Source organism: Corvus kubaryi, unplaced genomic scaffold (genome assembly GCF_017639235.1).
Source record: "Corvus kubaryi isolate FWS band 111438036 unplaced genomic scaffold, C.kubaryi_AGA036_p1.0 37385, whole genome shotgun sequence".
In the NCBI taxonomy this organism is placed as follows: domain Eukaryota; kingdom Metazoa; phylum Chordata; class Aves; order Passeriformes; family Corvidae; genus Corvus; species Corvus kubaryi.
The window spans coordinates 33,263,310-33,290,156 of NW_024581127.1; the positions used below are offsets into that span (position 1 = coordinate 33,263,310).

At 39.9% G+C, this 26,847-nt stretch overlaps 1 protein-coding gene across 13 annotated transcripts in view; it reads right to left on the bottom strand.

Moving 5' to 3' along the window:
- Positions 1–26,847, bottom strand: part of PTK2 (protein tyrosine kinase 2) — a 193,984-nt gene that overhangs the window by 120,850 nt on the left and 46,287 nt on the right. For 3 of the 13 annotated variants that reach the window (XM_042036266.1, XM_042036267.1, XM_042036265.1), the window contains exon 1: positions 13,070–13,467. The exons of 2 other annotated variants lie outside the window; for them this stretch is intronic. In XM_042036266.1, the coding sequence (XP_041892200.1) occupies positions 13,070–13,172 (103 nt within the window). In that variant the 5' untranslated portion in view covers positions 13,173–13,467. Of the gene's footprint in view, positions 1–13,069; positions 13,472–26,847 lie in introns of those variants that run through there. 8 more of the 13 variants (XM_042036262.1, XM_042036261.1, XM_042036260.1 and 5 more) reach the window with 7 other exon arrangements.

Here is a 26,847-nt window from a genome sequence, read left to right on the forward strand (position 1 = left end):
ATACAGATACACCAGCTTTGGCAGCTTTCTCATAGACTACATTTATCAAGTCAATAGCTGCCAGTGCAAGATGATGATTTCCAGGCTTGGAAAAGCCTGACATCAAGTCAGAAAACTAAAAGAAGTCAAGTAACATTTTTATTATAGAAAAAAATCAGAAAAATAAACAACCCTATAAAAAAAGCCCATCTGTGAACACATCCAAAAACCTACACTGTATATTCTAATCCTTAAAAGGATTCATATAAGTATGTTTAAAAAAGCCCTAAGAAAATTAAAGATGTCCCATCACTCATGCAATATTTTCCAAGTTTTTAAAAAAATATAAAATATTCTCTTGCACACAGTTTAAGTTCTCATGTATAGTTTGATGTCCAAATACCAATAAAGGAATTTGTCTGGTTTCTCAGACATGCCTCAGTAAGAAGTTACAAAACTGATATATGATTATTTCTGAAGAGTGTATTTGTACAGAGGTTTGAGCTAATTTTTTAAAGGCAAGTAAGTTGTCACCACAGGCTGCTTCACCAACTTAGTAATTTGTCCTTGCTGCTGCCAAAGCTGCAGAACTTGCTACCCTTTTCCTCCCTGCCAAGGGTTTCTTCATCCACTTTTCCCAACCATGGAGCCCTTGCTTCCCTCTGAGTCCTCCTGCTGTTGCTTAAATGATTTTTGCGTTGCTTTTACACATTAAGACAGAATAAATCAGTCCAGGCTTCTTTTTTTCTGGTTTTGGTGGGGGTTCACAGTCCAAAACCGATGTATCTGAGCCTCAAATATTAAACTATTAAATAACATTTACTGATTTTCAATACCTGCTCAAGAGGGAGGTGAAGAGGAGAGACCCAGGGGGGGGGGGGGCAGAGAACAGGTATGAGAGGAGAGAAACTATTCCACTGCAATAATTAAAGGCAAAAATAATTTGGTTAAAATCCCAGTATTGAAAATTTGAATGTCATTTTCAACTTCAAACTTCTTTTTTTCCTCTTTATTTAAAGACATGTATCAACTATTATCTGGTACCCAGACAAGTTTGCCCAACTAAATGAACAGATGTCAATAAAAAAACCCAAGAATCTTTAACACAGGCAGAAGTTGATGGAATTCTCCAGGAACAGAATAGACAAGTAAGGCTTGTTTGCATCTGATACAAGGAACCTGATGAACACCTGTAATTTGCACCAAAATCAACGAAACGGCTGATCACTGACTATCATAGCACCATCTACAGGTGCCAGGCACTGGAATTTAAAGAGGTGATAGTAACTTTTAACAGGTAATGTGGCGTTTCTTTTTGGCCAGAGACCATTAGAACACATGCTGGAACAAGTAACTACAATGAAGTGTAAAGGAAAAGGTTAATTTGAGCTATGCCTGGCGCAGTTAACGGCAGCATAAGCACAACTAACCTCTAATTATTTCCCATTATTTTGCAAATATCGAAGTACGGTCTTTAAAGACGCTCAGCATTTGTCAGAAACATGATTTCATTACATTTTAATCAGCTGCAGAATATTTCACTGAGCAAGTGAGTTTCATGGCTGACAGGAATTCGACGAGAAAAGCTCACTTAAAACACAGACATGTTCTTCTGTCAAAGACAACACCACTCAGAGGAAAATCAGACATTAAGAGTTAATATGATTTGCTCCGAAGAAATGAGCTGCAAATGATTTTCACACTCCAGAAGGAAATTAGTTTTCCCACTTTGAGAGGTGAACAGAAGAATCCTTTACTAATACAAAGAAGGGTACAGAGCAGCATACTTGATGAGACTTCATGGTTTACTCTACCCCTTCAGGCAAAATAAATATATATATTTTTAAATTTAAATAAAGATCAAGACCCTAAACAAACACCCCCAAGCCACTACATTCCACTTGCTGCAATGCTACGCATTTAAAAAGTTTTAAGAAAGAGCAAATTCTGATTCATTAATGGGCAACACTAATTCCTCATTTAAGATGTCAGAGACAGAAAACATCCCTGTTCCACCCTTCTTAGTGGAAAAAGTATTTTTCACAGCAAGAACTTGAGCTGCATAGACTGTGACACTTCGAGCAGAAGTGAGATAGGCACAGAAAGGGTGATGCCGTAAGAAATAAAACCCCTCCAGGACCAGATCCGGACAGTTTCTCCACTGCAGAAGGGGCAGCACAGCCCACCCCCATTTCCCCATTCATTTTAACGATCCTCTACCACGCTCAAGGTCAGAAAGCTCCATTTCTTTCAAGAATTCTTCATTAGATTTGAGATTTCTGCACCCAACTAGAACTGTGGAAGACTTTTCTCAACACCAATCCATGCTCAATTTTTTTTTTTAATTTTTTTTTTTTTAACTAGACAACTCAAGATTAATCATTGTTTTAATTAATTAAAAGAAACTCAAACCATGAAGATTTTGGAGACTTAGACAACAATACCAAAACTAAATGCAACCCTGGTTCAGTTTCTATTTACTTCACTTTTATGATACACAAAGTAATTTATGAAAAACATCTCTTATCCATCTTCCCTTGTCTACAGCAATTCAGTCATTGTAATAGCATTTAAAAGGACAGGACCTGAAAAAATTTAAACTATTTTACTGGTGTGTCTGTCTTCATTGTTAAGTTTTGTCACCTGCAAAATCTGATATTCAAAAGAACAACCTAAAATCAGAGTTGTTGCTTTTATAAACGGCACAAATGTCCAGAAAAAAAATGCTACTTTTGTCGTCATTTTCCAGATGCAAGACATAAATTTAAAATTGGATTTGTTCTTTCATAGTCTAATTTAAAAAAGACAATATATTGCTGTACAGCATATATTAAACTTACAGATTGATCTTGATGTTTTAAAAGGCACTTAGCAAAGGTGTATACCAATATAAGGTATTTACAGAGAAATTATTTTGGATGGAATTTGTCAATTCTTATAGGACATCTTGCAGGAGAAGCTTAAATTCCTTGTTTGTTTGTTTCAATGCAACAAAATTAAGATTAAAGAGAGATAACAAATTATGCTGGGACTATGCCTATGAACATGTTGTTTTGACAGAAATCTCTGAACTTATAAATCAAGTTATTATAACATTTATATAATCTTCTCTTACACGCTAAACAAAACAGTTCACAGTCATAAAACAAACAGCACCTCTGTGGCCTGAAAGGAAGGAGAAAAAAAGAAACACACAAAGAAGTAATAATTAAAGCAAAAAATAATAGTCCATCTAAAAATTCAGTGCCAAATTACACTGTACCCCCAATGTCAAAGAAAACACAGGCCATAATTAACAAATCAACAACCTAAAGTGTTCAAGGTCCACCTTTCTTCTTCAGTAGGGCCTTAATTCTGCAAAGCAATGCCCATCCTTATGGATTCCCAGCAGGTTGGAATACACAAGTGTGTTAATGGATGGGTGTCCAGTGCTGGAATACCTGAGTGCACATGGATGAAGAAGGAGGAAGCATTCAGCACCTGAAAGGACCCGGCCCTATAAAAACTGCCCAGTCAGTCACAAAGGACACATTTTATGAGCAACTTTATTGCAGTGCAGGAGGCTGTCCTTGTGAGCAGACAAGGGCACAGCTCACGTCCTGCCTACTGCCTGATCTGAGAAATACTTTTCCTAGTTGAGAAAAGAAGTCGACCAGCACATTTTTATTTCCATTTACAAGGAAACTGGAGCAACGTTAATAATGTGAGTTCAGAATGGATATACAGAGCAAGGAAAGTCCTAATAAGAGAAGGAAAAATATTCACGAGTTTTATGGTAATAACCTACAAAAGTTATAGATTAACTACTGCTTTGTATGATTATTCTAGGGCTGAAGAATCAAGAGTACCACGGACGGAAACAAAACTGAAATTCATGATAATACCCACATTAGGGAAAGAGAATGGTTCCCACTTCCCAATATGTAACATTATTCCAAAAAATTGCAACCTCTTGTTTATGTTGCTACCACTGAACAGGAAAATACTGATGGGATCGAGGCATCAGTGACTGATTCATAAAATAAAATTATTATTCTTGGCAGACACGAAAAACCATTTCAAGTTGAGGTTTGGTGTTCTCCGTCTTGTTTTGATGACTCCAAATACTGTGCTCATAACTACACTTCCCTGAATTTCCCAATACCATGCTAAGGAAAGGCAGAAGATTTGTGACTGCAAGTTTCAAAGCTGCCTTCATTTCTCATTCTCCTGAAGATGCACAAGACATTGCAGCCACAGAAGTAACCAGAGACATCTGAATGTAAAAATCCTTCCGCCAGTAATTTTGACCTCTGTGTACTTATAAATACAGACCCAAGTATGAGCCCATCTTGCCAGTTTCAAATACAAGAGATTTGACCCCATTTTGATGAATTTTTTCTTGTTCCTGAGATATTTACACCCAAAACCTCCCACCTTGGTTTATTTTACATTGGCTTGACATTAAAAAACCAAACTGGAGATAAATCTGGATTAAACAGAAGTGACTGGTTGCCATTGCTTTTTTGTACTGGATAAACATTAAGTGTGTTTTAACTTGCCTGGCTTTTCCTACAGGATGAAACAGGAATTTTAAACATGACCTTGCTGCGTATCCAGGAGTATCCAGGGTGTGCTTGTTACTGATTTCAGATAATTTTTAATTCCAGCTCGTTCTTACTCCCATCTCCAACAGCCACTGCTCCCTCCCAGACCAGACACAGAAAAAGCACAACTATTTTCCCTTCAAATTTTAGGGATGAGCAACTTCAGAGATTCGAGACTGATTTCAGCATGAGTAATAAAGACTTGGATAATTCTGAGCGGAAGATGACTTGAAGGAGGGTTTATCACAGAAATTATTTGACCGCCACAACAAGTGCTCCTGTTCCTACTGCAAGACCTTGGTTTTCATCAGTGCGGGACACTGTACTTAAACTGCACAAATGTATCCCAGCCAGAGCTGGGAAGAGAAGTGAGATGTGGCAGATAACAGCATTATTCCAAATGCGTTTTTACTGCACCTCCGGACTGACAAAAGATATTTAAATTATATTAAATGTGCAGATTTGGTACTTCAAACATGAAGTCCAACACTACTGGTCAATGCAGGTCACACAGCTTGTTCCAGGAAAACTAAATTAGTGCACCCGAAACCACCAAAAAGTTTGTTCAGTATCACATAAAACCAGAACCTATACAACCACCAAAATTACTCTGAAAAGAAGACAAGTAATGGGTATTTTCCTACTGAAGAACTGATGATGCCTTGCATCCATATATTCAGTTTATATATCCTATGTCTATAAAACAGTATCCGTAGTATGTAATATACTTTATATTTTGTATTATATACTCTATGAAATACTACGTGTTATCTATTTAAAAAATATAAAAGTTAAAGCAAAAGATTGAAGGGGCAAATCTTTCATTTCAAGGACAGAACAGGAACAAGGAAGAAATTCTCTACAGTGAGGGTGATGAGACCCCAGCACAGGTTGCCCAGAGAAGCTGTGGTTGCCCCATCCCTGGAAGTGTTCAAGGCCAGGTTGGATGGGGCTTGGAACAACCTGGGATAGTGGAAGGTGTCCCTGCCCATGGCTGAGGGTGTTTGAATGAAATGATCTTTGAGATTCCAACCCAAACCATTCTGGGTTTCTATGACATCCTCCCAACTCTGTGTAAGAAAACCCCAGGCATTAAGTCCTCACAATTATAAGCAGAACAAAATCCCTTTAATTTTAGGTTCAGAACACATGCAGAAAAGCCCACCTTCTACTAAATCTGGTTAGTTGATAGAACATTAACTTACTGACCTGACAGGCACCACACCACTACGTGCCCATCTCACCTCCGTGCCAGAGGACACCGACTGAACATCTTGGGGCACAAATCCTAATTTCTTTGCTGCTCGTGTGATAAACATGACACAGGAATTAGCTCTGTACTGGGAACAGATACACAGCTCCCTGTCACCTGAGCAGTGCCTTTTCCCTCTGGGAAGGGGCTGGGATGGTTATCTGCACCACACACATGCTCCTATTTGACAGGTACAGCTACATACAACCATAAATCTGGTTTTAATTCTGCCAGGATGAGTCAAGATTGCTGCAATCACACACCTGAATGGACAAAAAGCTGCTTCTCAAGTCCTTGGCAATGCAATTTGTTGCATGGGAATCATTTGTTAGGATCAAATTGAAAAGGTTGCTCTACTCTAAAGTATCTTTGTTGCAATTCTTCAGATTATCTTGACCAACCATCCTGACACAGACTAGACAAAACCTCCTTTGAGCTGAATACACTGAGATTTCAGGAACATGATTCCTACTATCTCCCCATACCAGCAAGAACAGATCGCTGCTGACTTGCAAACATTTAGTAGAAAGCCTATGAGAAGAGTTTAAATCTTAGTGCCACATATCTTCCAAAATCAGCTAAGAAGCTGCAGGAACACACCCAGTTCCTTCCCACTCTCCTTCCCAGGAATAAAGATTTCACAGGACCACAGACCATTACTCACCCTGCGATCACTTACGATGAAAATGTTCCTTGCTTCCATGACCTTTATATGGATGTTAAAGGAGAAAACTCAACCAGTATGGGAATCCATGACCAAATACTAGCAATTAAGTAATTAATTTAGCTTCATCAAGAGGTATTGTTCAAGTGAGGAAAGTCTGGTTTTACTTTTAGTTCTACAGCACACCAAACTGAACTAAAAAGTTCAGCTTTCAGTCTCAAAATGCCACACTTCAGTCCTTACACTCATCCCCTGTTAATGTCTCCCTGTCCAGAGCATTACAGGTGCTCAGTTGCTGTGAGCAGCTGTCCCAAGTCACAGCAGAACTGAAGGTCACACTGATTTTACTCCTGTACTTATTCAAGATGAGGAGACTTAGGAAAAAGCTGTTTCTCCTTAGATATTTCCTCAGTAAAACAAGGGACAATACTTCATTTTCAGATTCCAATTTAAACAAAAAGACAGCACAAACCCCTAGTGCTTGCTGCTATGGATCTGCAACCATTGGCAGGAGAAACACTACTTCAGAAAGCAGTGATGGTGCTTGGGAAAGGATTAAGCAATCTCCCTTCTGGCAAAGTAACAAACCTTGATTATCAAACAAATAAATGAAAAAAGTGAGCTTGTTTACAGGCTATTTTCAATGAAATGACTCAGCAGGATTGAATACACACAGAAATGCTTTTCTTACTATCTATGTAAGCTACATTAAATATCAGAAGAGGCAAATCCAACCCTCTTTCCATATGCCAATAAATACAGCATCACCCAGTGCTGGGCAACCACCAGTTACCTCCATACCTCAGCAACCCCTCAATTACCTCCATACCTCAGCAACCTCTGCCCTTGACAACCTGTCAGGAAAAACTGGCACTCGCAGTTCTCAACAAGGATTCAACAGGAGATATTGCAGTGATCTCACTGATTTTGCATGACAATGAAATCTTCATTAATGCTACAATATTTTTCTAACTCCGATAATCAAATACATTTATGATGTCCTGTACTTAAGCTTCTTTTAATGTAACATTTACAAAGATATTTCCTTGTGTCTGGCTTTTGTTTGTTGTGCCAGGTTATAGAATGCAGCAGCTTGTACAGGCTTGCCTACTGCATTGTTATAGTGTATATTAATCTATAATGTCTCAAGTTTTTAATAATTACATGAAGAAATCCATATCAGGTCATAAATTTAGGAATACTAGTGAGGGTTTTTTTTTCCAGGTAATTAATAAAAAGTATGTACTCTTTGATGGCACATCAAAATTTTTACAAGACGTGAATTTGCAACTATTCTATTTCAGCAACGCTACAGCATGTGAAGGATTGAGACAAGCTAATACATTTCTTACAAATATAACACCAATCACAAAAGCTAATTTCAGTACCATAGTTCTTTCAATAAAAGCTCTGCTGGAAGAGGAGTTGCCCAATGAATTGCATTTGCTAGAAACACAAAAACAGGTAAGAGATCATCTTTGGGATCTGCAGGTGCTAATTTTGCAATACTGCAACTGTTGCCAGGCTAACTGGGCAAGGAAAAGTATGCATATGTCTGTAGATGTATTTTACATACAGAAAATAAAGATATACACACACAATGGGACTTGTGATAAAAAAAATTCAAATATAAACTGAATAAGAAAGCTATTAGGGCTACAGACTCCTGGTTAACTTTTCTGCTTAATGCATCATTTCTAACAACGAAACATTCACTTGAGTGCCAACTTCCACACTTTTCTCTTAGGCCTTTTTTTCTAATGCTTCTTTAAAAAGATATTTAAAACATTTTGTTTTCCTTACTTAAGTTTTAGGTTTTTACCAAGCAGCTCAGGATTTCATTCCAAGCTGGTTCACTGGCTCATTACCAGGTGCTACAATCGATAAGATCATACATCTCCATTACCCAGGGAACGCCAAATGCTCCCCCAGTCCTTAAAACAATCACTTTCCTTTCTTGTAAAAATATGTCAAGCTCCATCTTCCATTCCAGTCATCTCTGAATACAGGAACAAATCACCCCGGTGGGAATGCACCAGACTCCCAGAGTTGCAAAGTTCCTGTATTTTTAAGAATATTGAGCTACCACGTGCTGTGCTGTAACACTGAAGGGGAGAACCCCCCTTGCTTTTCCAGATTATTTTCGACGTTTAAATATATGCAGGCATATCAGGAATATGATACTCTAAGCCATCCAGTCTGGTGGAAGGTGTCTCTGCCCATGGCAGGGAAGTTGGAACTACACAGATGATCTTTAAGGTCCCTTTCAGCCCAAACCTTTCTGTGATTCTATGAACTTTTTTCAACTGCCTTTGAAAATTAGTGGTTTGATGAGATTAACGTTAGTTTCTTCTTTCTACAAAAACCTCCAAAAAACCCCAGGATTTGAAGAGATGCTTTTTATGATTTGCAAGTCTCACAGCCCACGAAGCTACAAAGTTAATATTAAGTTTAACAAAAGTTTAGGCAAGTTTTCAATTTAGAAGGAAATGAATGATGTAGCCCATGTAGTCAGTCAACAACACTGTCAGATGACAGACCAGACTTTTCCTAGTTGTAATGCCCCCAGACACCAAGAAAAAGCACCTTATGTCACTCCTGAACTGTACCTATAGATACATTAAAAGTGCAAGAGTAGATGTTTCCCACCAGTCACTTCAACTGAAGCTCACTGTGAAGATGCAGCAGAACACTCATACAAACAGAATGGCTTTTCTCCTTTTCCAATACACAAAAGCCATTATGTTTCTACGGTACATATACAGTGTCTGTGTCAAAGAAGCAGGAAACCTGGCTTTAGAGACTATTTACCTGCCTACAACCTTCAGGTTGAAACCTACAAGGTATCAGCAACTTCCCTTATTCTGTTTCCTACCACCGTGTCCCTCTTAGTGATCACCTATCACCTAAAAACCTAAGGGCCTGTTGGACTGAAAGTTATCACTCTGTTAGCAAAACAGCAGAGATCTATGACATGGAGATGAAAAAGAAACAGCTCCGAACTTTTCTCTTATGCATCCAACTGTCTTGCTTATATTCAACACATCTCAAGCAGGTTCCACCTGAACACACCCCCTGAATCAGCAGGGCTCACCAGAAAATAAACCCACAACATTTAACTTGGAACTGCTTCTCTCTTTAAAAAGATTGCAAGATTTGCAATAGACAGGGCAAAACTCTTTCCCAGTAGATTGGATACATTTCACAACACAGGTTAAATTTTTTAATATTTATTTTAATCAAGACAAGGTTTTTGACTGAATTTGGCTTAATTCTATTAAGCCACTATAGACTTTCCATGTTAGTTTGAAGGGCTGAGTTCAAGGACTGTGGTCACCCTGCACTAATAATTCACATGCCACACACTGAACTACATCAATTAATTCTTCATAAATGACTACACAGAACTCTTCAGAAGAAACTTCCTCCTCCTTGGGGTGGATAATTCACTGACCTGAGGCAGAGCTGTCCAACTATGCCTGGCTGCCACATTTACACTGCTTCCACTCAGTTATAGTGTAAGGTTAAAATGGCAGGAATTCACAGGAAACACAAGAAAAAAGTTCACCAGCAAAAGTATCTAAGTCAAAGTGCAATACATTATGGTACTAATGATCTTAACAAAGTTCAGAGAAGTTAGAGGAAAGTCTTTAATGATCCATGACTACTTTCCAGTCTGTTGTTACAGGCAGAAAGGAAACATCCCTGTATGATCCCAGCACAAAGTTTCAGCATTTAGCTGGGAAAGGAGTAGTGACTGCTCAGGGATCAAGACACCCACTTCAGCATCCCCCAAAGTTGAAACTGAGCTTCACGATGATTGTTCCACAAGGCCTAAGATTTTAAGTTTCAAATTACTTAATGAGAGGGAGGAAGCAGCCAAAAATGTCTTACTCCTTTCCTTACTAAAGTAATACAGACTTACTGAGAAGAAAAACACCAGCAACAAAATACACACTTCCCCTTCATTCACCCATCAGAATACCCTCAAATCTGGAGTGTGCAGATCTAGACTAAATTATTCAATTCAGTAACACTATTTAGATTAGATTTAGATGTGAAGAGGAGGCAAAAAAACCAACATCACAGATTTACACAAATACTTTCTAAAGCAAGCAAATATCTTATTCTCTGGTGCAGTCCGACAGACAGAGCCACAGAACTGGCTGCAATTAGGTCATCCCATGCTATCGCTAAGAAGATTTGACAATTTCAGATTTAAGAATGCTAAAAAAAAGTGGAAGCTCCATATGAACAGACTTACTGAAATATTTCAAAGCATTTTCAAAGAACAAACATTTGCTGAGATCCCACCTGGTACAATGAAAGCTTAATCTGTCCCATTCAAAAGAGAACAGAGCACTTAGAAAGAAGTTACGGATAATAAAATATACACATCAAGATAACTTTTTAAGACATTATAAAATACTTTAAAAGTTTTATCCGTTTTTGCTACAGGTAACCTGAAGCTTTAGCAGAAAAACCAAAGAGTCGGAATAAAGACATCAGAACTAAATGGTTCTCTCATTAATATATTACCTTTCTTGGACTGCAGATATCTCACAGCCCTTATCAAAGTAGGCCAGATCTGTCTCATTTCCCTAAGGTTAAGCCGGTGAACAGTACACAGAGTAATCATCAACTAAGGCATGGCCACCATTCAATGACAAATATAGCTCAAGCTATTTCTCATCTGTCCTATTTTTTTGGGAGGCTGCAATGTAGCTTTTTCTAGAAATCATCACAACTGGCAGCTGTGAGGATCCTGGTGCCTTTGTCCTCTTATGCAACTCCTGGTGTCCCCCTTCTTCCCGCAACGTGAAAAACAGAGATTACAGGGCTGCTCTCCGTATTTTGGAGCAGAGGGGATGGATAAGCAATCTTCCCTGAAGAAGTTATATTCTGAGACCACAGGCGACCAGAGGAAGAGGTGGGATCATTTTTCATTCATTTTAGTTGCTGGAATGGGTGGGGGGGGGAAATCAATACCTTTTATCGTGGCCCAATGCAGCCATCCCCTGCTGGGGGCATCCTCTGGGACTGGAGTAAGGGGAAAAAAACTGATACCTCAATACCAACCAGCCTTAATAGCAGACGGCAAAATCTTGCTTTTGCTTTCAGAAGATTTTTCTTCCCTAGTTTTAAAAGTTACTTTCTGGGAGGTGCCTTCATCTGGACCCTCACAATAGTCCAGGGAGATGAATCCCCATTTCATCCAATACTTTCGTTATCCAATTTATGGTACACAGATCTGGCATTGTTGTTACCCCTTCACAGTAAACAAGTTTTACTAAGAGCAAAGCACACTGTGTTTTAGCTTTGTTTCCAGCTACCATTACTCATTGTTTACTAACTATTATTCCCCAGTGAGCTGACAGGTTCTGCACTTCATGAGACCAGGGTGTGGTGCTTCAAGTTCTCCCATTTCTCAGTCACTTCTACTCTATGTGCTACTGTAGTATGTCAACGTGTGGCGAAGACTAGTTTAGCCTGAACATTTCTGCAAGGTGCAGAAAACAGGCAAGACAAAGACAGCGTTAAATGCTTCTTCGTGTGTCCTCCTAATCATGAGACAATAAAAATTGTAAATGAATTTAATGTTATTTTTCCCAAGACAACTAATTATCAGCTATGCCTACAGCTATGCTTATTAAATCCTGAGTTCAGATACGTTTGCCCTGAACTTCTGAAGTAACTGGCTGTCCGTGATCCAAGATTACGGTGACGCAATACTTCACTGCCAGTTTCTCTTCCAAAAAAGAAAGTACACTGAAATGAAAGCGAGCACGATGCAAGTTATGCTTACAACCAGCAACACTCAACCTCTTACAGTTGTTTTCCATCTAAGGAAGATTTGATTCTATGGCTACTAACCGAATTTCAACCTTAATCCCTGTACACTCACACCCACAACTCCAATATACAAACACCGTCCAGATGATAATACGGTAAATATTAATGTCTTGGGCTCCAAAATAAGATTATCACGTGAACGACTTTCCCATGTCCATCTAACTATTGTTATGCCTCAATTTCAAGTCCAACCCTCTCACTGTAATAAATTCATGCTCTGTGGCTACTTATTGTCTGGGTTTGGGGTTGGATAACAGGGGTAGCAAATTCAGACATCAAGTAAAAAGATGTGAGTCTTCCACTGTAAACGCTCCCTACGATCAGGATCAGACACTTAAAAAACTACTTCTTCTAAAAGGTGAGTGAAAGCAGAGTCATCTTCGCAGTAGCTTTAAACATACCAAGATCACAAACAAAGCCGTCAGATCCTCACATCAGTGGCAAGTACAAACCAAACAGCTCAAGCGCTCTTTTCATTTCAAATCATTCCTAAAGGCAGAGGGAGAAAAAATAAAAAAACCCGAAGCATCCCAGCTGTCAGGTGAAGCAGTTCCTGCGGAGGGGCAGCTCCGCACTGCAAGCGCATGACCAGAATATTTTATTTTCTAGCTTGGCTTTGATAGGAAAAAACCCCATAGAACCACAGGTGGTAAAACGTTCAATTAAAGAGGGAGAGGAAAATACATACATATATATATACACATACACTTATATGTAAATAAGAGGTCGTTGTACCTTTAGCCCAGCACATGGGGAATGGGCTGCAGCCGCTTTTCTCCATGCAGCCCGCACCTGCCCGCCTCGGGGGCTGCTGCCCGGCCACCTCCAGCAGCCACATACACGGAGCGTGCTCGATGCCGGCCAGCTCCGGCACACAATGTCCCGATTCAGCGCTCCGGGCTCCTGCGGGGGGAGGCTGGAGCCGCCTGGACGTGCCGGATCCCGGGGAGAGGAGGGAGCCCTGGCCCTCCCCGGGGCGGTGCGGCTTCACCTGGCTGCGGGGGGAGCGCGGTCCCCCGGCCCGCCCGGGGCTCCAGCGCGCTCCGCAGCGGGGAAGCCGCGCCGCTGCCTCATCTCCCCCCGCCCCGGAGCATCAGCAGCATCATCATCCTCCTCCTCCCTCTTCGTCCTCCTCCTCCTCCCCGGGAGCGGTGCCGAGGCGGAGTGAGCCCTGCGGAGGAGGGCGGGCAGGGGCGGGAGGCGATTACCCGGCTGCCATTAATATGCTAATCCCCGTCTGCTGCCCGCGCCCGGCAGCCTCCGCTTCACCCTCTGCGCAAAGAGGGAGCGCTGGAAATACCGCCCAGCCCGGCTGCGGACCGGCCTCACTTCGACGCCGCTGATGTTCCTGTTCCCGACTGCCCCGCACCGCCCCTTCCCCTCCCGCACCCGCGTTCTGCCATCGCTTTTATACATCTGCTGTGTCCGCTTACTGACACAAGCGCCAGGCATCCTAAAAGCGCAAAACTTCCCTGTAAGCGCACGGGAACTTCCTTATAAACCCTGGAGAACTTCCCCAAACTTCAGCAGGAATAGGGGTCACACCCTCCATCAGCACTTGCCTCAGTCCACGAGATTATGGATGGAAGAACCCTAGCAGTGCTGATTTGCCTTAAAGAATGAATATCGCAGCCCACGCCAGTCCTTACTCAGTGCCACCACATCCAGCCCCCTCTAAACCCGGGGCTTCTTTATTCACTTCTCATCAGAAGGCAAAGGTCACCTCAAACACTCCCCCCCCCCCAGATGGTGAACGGCCTTTGTTTCTTCTTAACTTTGCAGCACCTAACATCAAAACTGCTTACAAACAGTTTTCTCGTAAAATGGTGAGTATAAACACTGTGAAAGCCTATGTTTACAATAAACACAGGCAGAATGTGTATGTGGAAATAAAGCAAATATCCGTTTTACTAACAGCAAAGTATTTCACAAAAATTATACGTAACTGATTCAGCTAAAATACGTATTAAAATCAACAGGAACAAACTCACACTTATCATTAAAGCTCTTTATATATTCCATGTTAATCTCTTCTCACTCCCAGCCCTCAGCAGTAAGGCATAAGGCTTATCCAAGACTAGAACCAAAAGGGAATTAATCTAAAGCCAGCAGCCTTCAACTTAACCTATCTGCCTACTTGTAGCAGCATGCACTCGTCTACAGCATATGTTTAATTACCATTCTTTACTGCCATCTCATTTCTCAATATACTGACCAGCCTTGCAGAATTAGTGGTGTATGTCAAAATTCTTGATAAAAAAAAAAAAAGAAGAAAAGAAGCAGCAACTCCATTTAAGTATTGTCTGCTTCTCTATTTAAATGAGAAAAAATATTCACTGGGAAAAAAAAAAAAAAGAGAGAGAGAGAGATTAGGCCACAACCAGGCCCATCAGATGTTCTGCATCACTGCTCAGGCACAAAGCTCTTTCTGGGGCTGAAGAAAGCCAAAGGGAACTGAAGACATGCCTGGGTGCCTTCCTCCCCCTACCATGAAGTTTTCCAAGCCCCTCAGTGCTACACAGACAGACAAGCCCTTCCAGCGACAAGGTCGATTAGATTTACCTTCAATAATAAAGCAAAACATGCTACAGTAATATTTAAACCCCCAATTGCTGTAGTTGTGTGGGTACAGAAGGGGCACAGACATGCTCGGTGCCCCTCTGGTTCACACTGCAGCTGGCAGGGCAGGAAAGCTGCTTTTTACACATCCAGCCGTGGGCTTCCCTGGTGACCTTGAGCAAGTCAGACTTGTTTCCTTAGAAAAAGGAAAGCTGCAGATACTTCTTCAGTTTTCCTTAAGTTGGTTTGATCTGTGCTCTAGGGTGTAAAAAAAAAATATATAAAGTGTTTCTTCCATAAAAAGAAAATGTTTTCCAGAAAAACAGATTTAAAAATCAAGAGGTAAAAGGGGGAAGGTCTAAATTAAATTCTATTCATGAAAACAAAACCCTTTAAGTATCAACTGGTAAGTGCATTGCCAAGGAGAGTTTTAATAAACAGAATGTGTGGACTCTCTGTATTCTTTACTCTTTTAATAGATGAGGCTAATACAGATTATCAATCCAAGTGTCAAGAGATACTGCCTGCTCATATAATACCAGTATTATATTCATTCTTGTCAAGGACATACCTTCTTGTTTTTGTATTAGACTACAAAATGAAGGTGAAAACTAAGTACTTCATAGCATGAGAGGTTTTTTATTAAATTTTAGAAGCTATCCAGAATTTTACACTCTCAAGATGTATTTTTTCACATAAACCAAGTGCTTCCTTGATGCTAAGATTTTAAAGAAATACTTAGTATCTGTTACTGTAAGAAGTACACAGTAGACATATGCTCATTCTCTTCTTTCAAATAACATGATAATCTTCTCCTGCACAAAAAAAAAGACCAAAAATGTAAAATTTATATTCTGAAGATATTCAGAAACTCCAAAATTCCAAGCTGCAGGGAGGAAGTCAGGGAGGGATGGAGCAACAGACAAGGCACAAAGTAAAAAACAAACTTGAAAAGTTAAATACATCTCCAGTACACTTAATATCGAGTATTTACAAAATTTTATAAATACTGCTCATCAAGTACGTATCTGAGTAGCATTTATATAAAGTAATCTGTTTTAAGTAATGCCAATCAGATTATACCATTTACTGAGGTAAGAAACATCTGTCAGAAATTAGGACTGTGGAACAGGAATGTTGGTTCTTGTGCAAGATGCATCTGCTGACACACACTGATAGTATCTGCATAGTAGTCTCTATGTAAGCGATGATGATAGTAGCTATCAAAGAAAATCCTAAAAAAATACTTACTGTAGAAAAAGAATGCTTAAGTTTTTACTAAGAACATATAGAAGCACTGGCCATTTTCCTGAAGCACACATTCTAACCGAAAAAAAGCTCAGACTACCCCAATAACAACAGACAGGCCAAGGTCAACTAAGAAATGGCATTTTGCCCCAAGGAAATTCAAGTTTAGACTTTTCTGCTGTGACTATGATTTTGGTTGCTCAATTTCAGCCTGCTTTTAAAGACTACTGACTATCAGAATCATCTTTTAAAAGTAAGAAAGTAAGGGGAGGAGAAAAGTCAGAAGCATTTTTTTAATTGTATCCAGGTATTTAGTTTTAATTTTAATTTTCCTTGCAGTGCTGAGCCTGTCTCCTATTGAATGTCGTCTTCAAAAATCACAAAGCTTTGGGGAACAAAGGGTTCAACAGTTTTGGTTTAGGGGTTTTTGTTGTTTTGTTTTGGGGGTTTTGGAGTTTTTTTTAACGATTGTGAGACACATAAAAGGTTGTCTAATTTTTTCCACTCAAGCTTATCCAAACAAAAATAAAGCTCTAAAACACCCATCAGACAAACTGGCAAACCTTGGCTTTCTCCACGGTTATGTCCTTGGGGTGTCCCAGAGGTCTCATCAGCACAGAACTGACCATGGCTTCTCCCTCAGTAAATGGCATTATTAGGAACTCTCTGCTATTCAATTGAATATTTTCACATCAGTTAATATCTCTATTCATCAAATCTTGATCAAACTGGCTGGCAAGTTGGAGCACTGTTGGGAAGGAGACCAGGACAGAACCAAACAGAGAATACTTGTCCAAATTCCACTGCCCTGAGAAACAAAACTGAGCTCAGGATTTGGAAACTGTGACGTAAACAGACAGATCGGTACCACAGCAGTGTTGGACAGCAGAACAGAAATTTGCTTTTCAGTTCCTCTTTTGCGACACCTCAGCCACCAGATGAACGTATCAGCAACAGAGAGATCTCCTCCAAGAGAGAAAAGAGCAGCCCATTCTCTTGTTATAACAAAAATGAAGAGCTACAGCCCAGAGCACAGCAATAACATCAGCAGCACTAGGGCTGGAGGCACCTCTGCCCTGGAGACAGGATGAGAGAGTGGGGACTGTTCAGCTTGGAGAAGAGAAAGCTCCAGGGAGACTTAGAGCCCCTTCCAGTGCCCTGGAGAAGGACTTTTGACAAGGGCACATAGCGATAGGACAAGGAGGAATGGCTTTGAACTGAAAGAAGATGTGTATAAATTAAGTATTAGGAAGATACTCTTCACTGTGAGGATGATGATACACATCTAGAGGAATTGTGGATACCACATCCCATTAAGTGTTCAAGGCCAGGCTGGATGTAGCTTTGAGCAACCTTGTCTGGTATAAGGTGACTGTGTCCATAAGGGTTGGAAGTAGATGATCTTGAAGGTCCCTTCCAGCCAAAACCATTCTGTGATGATGATGGTGATGCTTATTATTATTTTGGACTCAATAATTCATAGTCTTAGCCACTTCATGGGCTACTGGTTCATCCCTCTAGTAATTACTAGAAGCTGAAGAACAAAGGCATTGTTTTGAAGGAGATCTGCATATTCACGTAGGAGATGGAAGATGAGTTCATTGCATTCATCTTGCTGATAAAGTTTTCAAACAAAGTTTACCCTCAGGACAAGTGCAGGATTTTTTTGGTAAAGCCACAAATGCTTTCTACCATGACAATTGCAGCCTATAAAGCTGAGAGTGCCTGATTAATGTTCTAAAAATTAAAACATTTTTATTGATCAAGTGACAATCTTCTGCATCCAAATTAATTTGCTTTCCATGTTAGTATCCAGAATTCCCCAAACATGCTGTCCAGACACTGTAACTGCACCATAATCTTCATTCATCTTCACTCCCTCAAGTTAGTTCTTTGTGTGGGTTTTTTCAAATTATTCTAACTATTCTTTGGGTGTATGCATTATTTAGAAGGGGAAAATATTATCTGCCCTAAGTTTCCCCTAGCCAAAGTCACACAAGCATCATCTTTGTTCACAGGAACTACTGAGAAATGGTGCACTGCCATTACAACAAATCCGAAACGACAACTGACCTCTGCCTTACTCTAAGCTCAGGTCTGCTAAGGCTGATTTGGAAATCTACCTTGGATTACCTGGTCTCTAAAGCTATCATCCTTGCCCACAAGCAACCTCTTTCCCCTCCCACCCACACCTTCTCTAGCTCACTGCCCTCCTACACACCCTTTGCCAAAGAGCACAGAGGAGAACAGGGGGATGGGCTCCATGGCCTCCAAGGGTCTCTGAAGACTGAGACGCTCCGTCCTCATTACCCTGCCACCAGAGATGGTCTTTCTTATTTAACTATGAGCATTCTGACAGGCAGAACTGAAAAAAAAAAGATCTTTTACTCTGAGTGTCAAAATCCAAGCCCAGTTTTTCAACAGAAATGATTCAGCACAACTGAGAAGCAGCATCACCACTGTGAATTCATTTTAAACTTTGCAATATGAGCAAACTCTAATTCCATGCTCCAGAATACATTAGGCCTTTTTTCTCCTGAAGAAAAAAGATAGAGAGCACTTATATAAACTCATTCTAGAATATAAACTGCTGAGAATCTCTGCTTAAGACATTCTTCTGGCAAAAAGTCAGTCCAATACTCAATTTATTGTTGTATTTCTCCATTTGGTAAGCTTAATAGTAGGATAATTTTTGGTATTCCCAAAAAGTGCAGGGTTTTAAAACAACACTTTGTGACCTTCTGGAGCATGATCACCTGTTTAGCCTTATGATCATTTGAGCTACATTTCAAAATAGTAGTTGACAGAATTCACTGGTTTTATTTTCAAATCTTAACCTATTGGTAGTAGTGAGGTGGGGAGCAAAACAGATCAGGGTGTTGGGAGAGAGCAGGAGGAATGCAGCGTTAATGAGGTTTCCCATACCTCCCCTTCCCAAGGGATCCTGTGATGCTGTGCAGCAGAGCAGACAGCAATGCAGCCTCCCAGCCTATGCTGTTAAGACACCAGATGTTAAAAGGACCACTAAGTTAACTTTATTTTTATTATTCCATAAATAAAGACTAGCCATTTTTTTAAACCCATATGGGTTGTATTAGTTTTCAGGCATGAAAGCTGTAGCAGATTTCCTTGTGGGTGGACTAAGCCGCTCATCTTCTCCCACTTCCTTCCATTTACTTTTTGAAGGCTTTACTGTAGAGAAGGATACAGTCAATGCCATGAAAGCTGAAAAAGGTTTAAAATTACTCCTTCCTTAGGACACTGATTCAAAATTTCTATTTCTTCTTATTCTAGGCTATTTACAAAACAAATCGACCCAACAAAACCATTTCTATCCTCAAGACATCTTTGAGAAGTTCATTCACTATTCCATTGCTTAAAGCTAAAATCTGCTTCATGGAGACCTGGAGAGAAGAGGTGAAAAAAAGAGAAAAAGTGAATCCTACACACAGTATTCCTTACTTTACTGCAAAATAAAATCTGATCATACTGGTCTGTGACAGATTCACAGTGCTTATCAGTTTGGCTTCCCTGATGTGGGGTGACTGGAGAAGGAATGAGACAAAGCAATCCAAATGGTCACCAGAACCTTTCTTGACTTATAACCTTATAAAACTTCCCTTTTTTATGGTGAAAACCTTCCATTTATGAGGTAAACACAGCAGAAGGTATCTGAAGGGGAAGGACCCGAGCCCTTTGATGCTGTTTAAAGGAATTGCATTCTGTGAGGATTACTTTTGTTCAGTGGAGGGAATTCATGAGTGGATCAGTTGACCTTACAAATGTTTCTTAAAATCAACCTTTATCAATTCAAGGATAACCTAGAAATGATTAGCCACATCTTCTGAGAGGGATATAGGAAAATGAAGTTGCTTATGGGTCAGCAAATCTCTTCAGTGTCTCTTCTCAGTGTATCCGGGCTGCTTTCTCTCTCATCTATCTAAGAACCAACTGCACAAAAGGAAGTAAGAAAGCTGTGCAGCTAGGTAGGGCACAGTTATTTACCCGAAATGGTGTCATCTGGACGTGTCTTCCTTGTCCTGCTTCTCCTCCAGATGCCAAATACAAAGTTAGAACAACAGCTCACCGAACCATTTTTAGTTGCAAACATCTTTCTAGCAAAAAGTTATACCTGACTCCCAGTGTTACATAAACCACAGATATAACATCGGCAACTCCTCAGACTCCCAAACTATTAAATGCCATTACAAACTGAATAAAACAGTAACCCATGACCTCACAATAATGCAGTATTATTCAATTTATATATGAAAACACACTGGTGGAGCAGTTCATATCGTATTTCTTAGTGATGGATGAGCATAGCATAAATCCCTGATGCATAAACAAACTCTTATAGCTGAAACAAAGAGCTATTTAAGTTTAAAATTCCAGAGTCACAGAATAAATCAACAAGCTAGTGCTCATACCCTTCAAGTTTTATGAAAACAGAAAATTAAAAATTAATTATTAATTTTTGCACAACATCTTTTTAAAGTTTTATAACACTAACATTAAGGCTGCTCTTTTAACCAAGCAAATTCTGTGCCTGAGCTATTAAGCAAAGAAAAGCGTATTTTAAAAAAAATAAGAAAATATTGTTAAATAGGCACAAATCCCCCTTTCCCTTTGTAATTAGCAAAATTTGGATTGAAAAATTCCAAAAAATAGTTTGATGCTTTGTTTAGGAGAACCTCTAGTAGAGGCCAGGTGTAGCTGAACCTCTAAGCCACAGAAAATTCAATTCCTGTTCAATTTAATCACCCCTCTTCCTATTTTGTACCAAGAAGGGACATATACTTTTCAGGAGCTTTCAGCTACATCGCTGCTTCATGAGAACAGCAATAAACTTTCAAGGAGCAGCTCCTCAGGCTGTCATTTTATGCTGTTACAGGGAATCAAAGGTCATCCTCAGCTAACACAAAATCTTTTACTCAATGCAAAATCCACCTAGCCTCATTTGCTCCTCCAATTACACAAGACTGCACAGTTCTGCTGAACAAGTTCTGTTTACCTAGAAAAATGCCTGCAGAGTGGTATCAAAGAGCTCAGAAACACAAGAACTTGTTGCTTTGTTTTAAAAAAGGCTTCCAGGAGTTCACCACCAAATGCAACTCAACTCAGTTGAGGTAACCAGCTGTGAAACACGATGAAACAACATTCAGTGTGTCAAAGACAGCACATATCCCCTCTCTGCATCCTTTCATAGCAGTAAATTGATGAGCAGACCAATGCAACCTCTGCTCTGCAGCTCCAAACTCAGCTGAGCTTGAAGTGTAGTAAACTTTACCCACTGACTTGACAACTTCAGCACAAGAGGAAGCGCTTTGGTGAAGCTGAAAACACATGTGCAAGAATGCTGTTATAAAAATGAAAGTAGGCAAGACCAAGATGTACAAAACCAACTCATACAGCTGGGAAAGAGATGTTTGGGCACAGCCTTTCTTCAGATCTGAAGAAAGGATATTAAATAAGTACCTTATGCCTTCAGATGGTAAACAAAACATCAAAAAACCAAAAAAACCCTTTCTGATGGCAGCCTGAATGACCTACTTTACCAAACATCACAGGGCCAACACTGTCAGCATGTAATAGCATCTGACAGGGCCAAGAGCTCACCTCTTGTGCAGTTCTGAGCTGCAAAACACAACTTCCAAAAACCTCTGGTACTGCTCTTCACAACCCCATCTGATCCATTTCAACCAAGACTCAGTACTAAAGCTTTTAAGCGAATATGAGACCAGGACAAAAAAAAAAAAAAAAAAAAAAAAAAAAAAAAAAAAAAAATCAGTGAATGTATAAACAGAGGAAGAACATAAACCCTGTCCGGCCACACAGACGTGAAGAATAAGTGTCATAAACTTAAACTGGGAATAGGGAAGTTCAAGAACCCTAAAATAAATGCATAGTAAGAATTTTTAAATTGCAGAAGTTGATGTGAAACTGTCATCTTAATAGGTTAAATATCTTCAAGGAATGACTTAAGTTACATCTCTCTTGGGGTAGAAGAGCAGAATTCCTTCACCCCCTCAAATCTTGAAGGATGCAGGTCATTAGACAAAGCCTGATCACTGTCCTTAAAATTTCTATTTAATACCCTACCTTAAGGAGTTCTGTATAAAAATCTCAATAATTACATTACTGATGTTTCCAGAACCTCAGTGGTAGTCACTGCCTCTAACATCTCACTGCATCATTTGGCTCCCTCACCCTTCTCTATAGTAAAGCCCCAAATTTCAGTAATACCTTTTACTCCACCTCTTGGAGGACACGTAGATGACCAGGGAACAGTCAGCAGGAATTTCAGTGCTCATCAATCAATATTTTTTTACTGGGACTAAAAGCCTTAGTAGCATTCTAACCTTTCATTAGTATCATAAAATATCCTGAGTTGGAAGGGACCCATAAGAATCATTTAGTCCAAGTCCTGGCCCAGCACAGGACAACCCAAACAATCCCACCCTGTGCCTGAGAGTGTTGTCCAAACACTCCTGGAACTGTCAGGCTTGGTGCTGTGACCATTCCCTGGGGAACCTGTTCCAGTGCCCAGCCACCCTCTGGGTGAAGAATCTTTTCCTAATATCCAACCTAAACCTCCCCTGACACAGCTTCAGGCCGTTCCCTCGGGTCCTGTCACTGTCACCACAGAGATCTATAGTAGAGATCAGAGATATTAGTTAAGCTGCTCTTCAAATCCATGAAAATTTGCTCCACTAAGACATCTGAAAACAATGTGAATCACAACATAAAGTCTATTAATCCTGGAAATACAGTTCTAGTATTTCTCTGTATTAAGTCTTTCAAAAAAAGAGTTATCACAGATAACTCTCACAGACTGCCATAAAAAAAAAAACAACAAAAACATGTGAAACCATTCCAGTAAGTGATCTGAATGGACAATAACTAGAAACTTTAATGATCTTCTTAAAGGAATAATTAGTGCATGAAGATATAATCTGGAAAACATCTTTGAGCCAGAGTTAAACAATATAAGAAATTCTTAGGAAGTTTCACATCCATCTCAAGTGTAATTCCAGCGCACTAATGGAGGCACAGGCATTTAACAGCCCACTTCTGTTATCCTGACCTTTCATCAGAGTGAAGTCCTGAGGAAAAATGTACTTGCTACAAGAACAGATTTTGTTGTTTTTAAGTTTGACCCTTCTACATGAACACCTGAAGAACATCAGCTTTATACCTGACAAAATAATTTTTGCAGTTTTTCATATTCAAATTAGTGATCCCCAAGGAAAAGACCTGCCAGAGACACCACAGCTATCATAAGGTGATGGGGTATTTTCCTAAATAGGAACTTTAAAATTCTTAAACTTCTGAAAATAAAAAAGGGAAGGGGGGGGGGGGGAAGCCATAGGTAACAATTTTTGTTATTACTTTCTTTCTTCTGCTGAGCAAACAATTTTTGTTATTACTTTCTTTCTTCTGCTGAGCAAACAAAGCCAGCACAAATAAGTTATGAGCTAAGGACACAAGGAGAGCATTCAAACCATACATTAAGAGCTGTAAAGGATAGAAAAATAAACTAAAGGAAAGATCATATAATCCTTTATTTATGGTCATTTTAGGCGTAACTTACAACAAAATAGTTGATTAAAGTTCACCATGCAATGTTTTTCCTCTTGGTTCACTGTAGTCAGTCATGTTCCTCTTCAAACAAGCTCATGTGTATTTTGGGAGAAGATCCCAAGCCACTCCCAGCCCAGGTCTCGCAGAATGAAACACACACAACTACACAAGATCCAGCTTGATATTCAAATTCTTTCTTTCAGTCATACTGTTATCCCCACCCTTCCTTTACTCCATAGCTGTTGCTGTGAAAACCCTGGGTAGTAACACACCAACACTACAGCAAGGGGTTACAGAAATTCACAGAAACTGCACTTTCTGTGGAACAGTTGTATAAAAACAGAGTGAATGCATCATGGGCATCAGCAGAACAGACTAAAGAACACATATTTAGGTACCATGATTATTGGACTCTTCAGTTTGCCAAATTTCATCTTCTCCTTAAGTAATTCTGCAGCAGAATAAGACACTTTCAGTGACTGCCACTGAAAGTTGTGTGCTGTAAAGGAGCAACAGAGTCTCATTCCCAATATCCTGATGCCCTGATCAGAGCTCACTGCCCTCCATGTGCGAGGCTGGCTCTGCTCTGGATTTTCCTCCTGTAAAAGAAGATAGATGAATTCTCCAATCACTCTTAGCAGATACACATCCCCTAACTTGCCTATCCAAAAACTTTTATGAACCAAAAAACCTTCTACTATGAAAGTAAAAAACAATTCTGAAATTCCTAACCACTTACCAAAACCCTTTTAAAAAGTCCTTCTAAAATTTGCAACCATACAATATCCCATTTTTGTACTTTGGAAGAGTCCAGTGATGCCTGAAGTGGCCACCTAAAAACAGAGACTAGACAGGAATAAGGGAATAAAGGTAGGTATTCATTTGAAAGGCCTTCAAAGGTACGCCCTGGGGAGCCCAGAGGCTACTGCCAAAAATGGACCCCAAGATGGACAACAGGTCACAGGTTCTTCACACTTTTCTAAGTCTGGTTCATTTGCATATCAGGGTTCATTCTCCAATTAATCCTTCAGTTAATGATGTACTTTTCCCAAGCTTGCCCCCCTTTAGAGGCTTTTGGTTTATACTTTTTGGGCCTAGGACAGCCTGAGTGCCCTTGCAGAGCAGGCCTGGAGAGGCTTTATTATGTCTACCTAGCATGAGAGAGCAGAAGTTAACAGGCTACAAGAAACTTCAGAGTTACACACCAGGCAGTACAGGATTTCAAAAATATGAAAGTTAAAACCTAAGGCATCACCAGAAAAAATTTTAATTCAGATCTCCAGGTACATCATTTGAATAACCCTTACCAACACCCCTCCAGCTGTTTCTGCACAACCACCACCAGCCAGTTTGCCAGCAAGAACATACATGTGGCTGTACAGAGTGCAATGAACCTTCCTCACTTAGGGAATGCCTCAGCTGAGTGTGAACTGCCAGGTCCTGGATATCCACCTATATCTAAATAGCACAGAACCCACAAGGAACCATTTTCGCTCTGTATTCCTTTGACACCACAACAGGTAAACATCTTCTCAGAGTACATAAGCATCCTGTTCCAAGCAAAACACTACTACAAGTTATTTATTTTTTGACAGCATGTAGTACAGAGCTCTAAGTTCCACTGCAATTCCTCTGATATTGTACCAACAAAAATCTGTAGTTCAGATTCAATAGTTTCTGTCCTAGGTGTCCCCTTCCCCCCCCCTCAAAAAATAACCCCCTAAGAATTTTCAAGGTTTTCTTCTTTTATATTTTGTCCAAAAGTTCTGTCAAAAACTTGCTTTATTTATTTTTTTTTAGAAGAATGCCAACTGTTAGGATGTTTAAAATAAAGCACTAGATGATCCCCATTCCCTACACCCTTATTTACACAAGACATAAATTACCCACCTCTCAGATGAAAGACTAACAAGCCTCTTCCTGGTAAACCTGGCTGAGGAGTGTCACCAGGTACCCACATGACACTGAGGCTCAAGCTTCTTGTCCATGATCCTCAGCGAGAAAATAATCTTACTATTTCTAAAACAAACTTCCCAAACTAGGGAATACACATACCCTACTTAAAAGAATGAAGCGTATGTCCAGCTGACTTAATTCAAAGCTGAGTTGCATAACTGTAATTCAGGATATTTCAGGTTATCCAGGGTGGAGCAGCCACACCTTTTTTTGTCACTTGCAAAAATAAGTAGAACAATTTTCCCTAGGAAAAGTACCCTTATCCCTCCAAACAGCATGGTTCCTAAAGACATCATTTGTAGTATCAATTTCTAAAGAAGCATTTTCTAAAGAAGCATAATTTCCCATTTGTCCTAAACCAGAAATTAAAACAAACAAACAAACAAAAAATCTTAGATACTATACATTCAAGTGATACATTTACATGTGATGCACCCTTGATTACTGGAATTCTTCCACTTTGAGATGACTGCCCAGAAATAAGCAAGAACAATCCTCACAGCAGTGTATGTCTCCAAAACCTTGGAAGCCAGAGCTACAGACAGGAAATGGTAGAGGAATGTGCTGAATTGCTGACTTTTTTGTTTATTTTGAAGTGTCAGACTTTATTGATCCAGCTTGTTAACATACATAGGGACACGGGGCAGAGGACTCAAAGGACCTTTCATGTCATCAAATCTTACTCCCTACCTACTCATGCAACCATGTCATAGTCCGATTAAGAGACCAATATATCAAATTTCGCTTTCTTTGAGCATCAAATCAGACTAGAGCAGATACCAGGGGTGCCACATCATTGCCAATACACCTGGTTTATGTCCTGAATTTTTTTTTATAATACTACTCTCAATTCTCTATATTGAAACTTCTTTTCTTCTACTCCCTCTCCTCCCTTTTTCCTCCATCCCGATATGCACTCCCAGAAAAACAATGTTCTGCAGCCAGGGCAAGTTGCTTAACTACAAATCATTTTACAGACTGCCCTTGAAAATGGGGGAGGTTCCTGACAGCCAGAAGAAAGCAAATGGAACTTGAAGAAGGGAGGATCTGGATAACTGAGGCTGGTCACCCTTACCTCCATTCCTGACAAGCTGATGGAACAAACAACCCTGGAAGCCATTTCTAAACAAATGAGGACAATAGGGTGATCAGAAATAGTCAGCAGG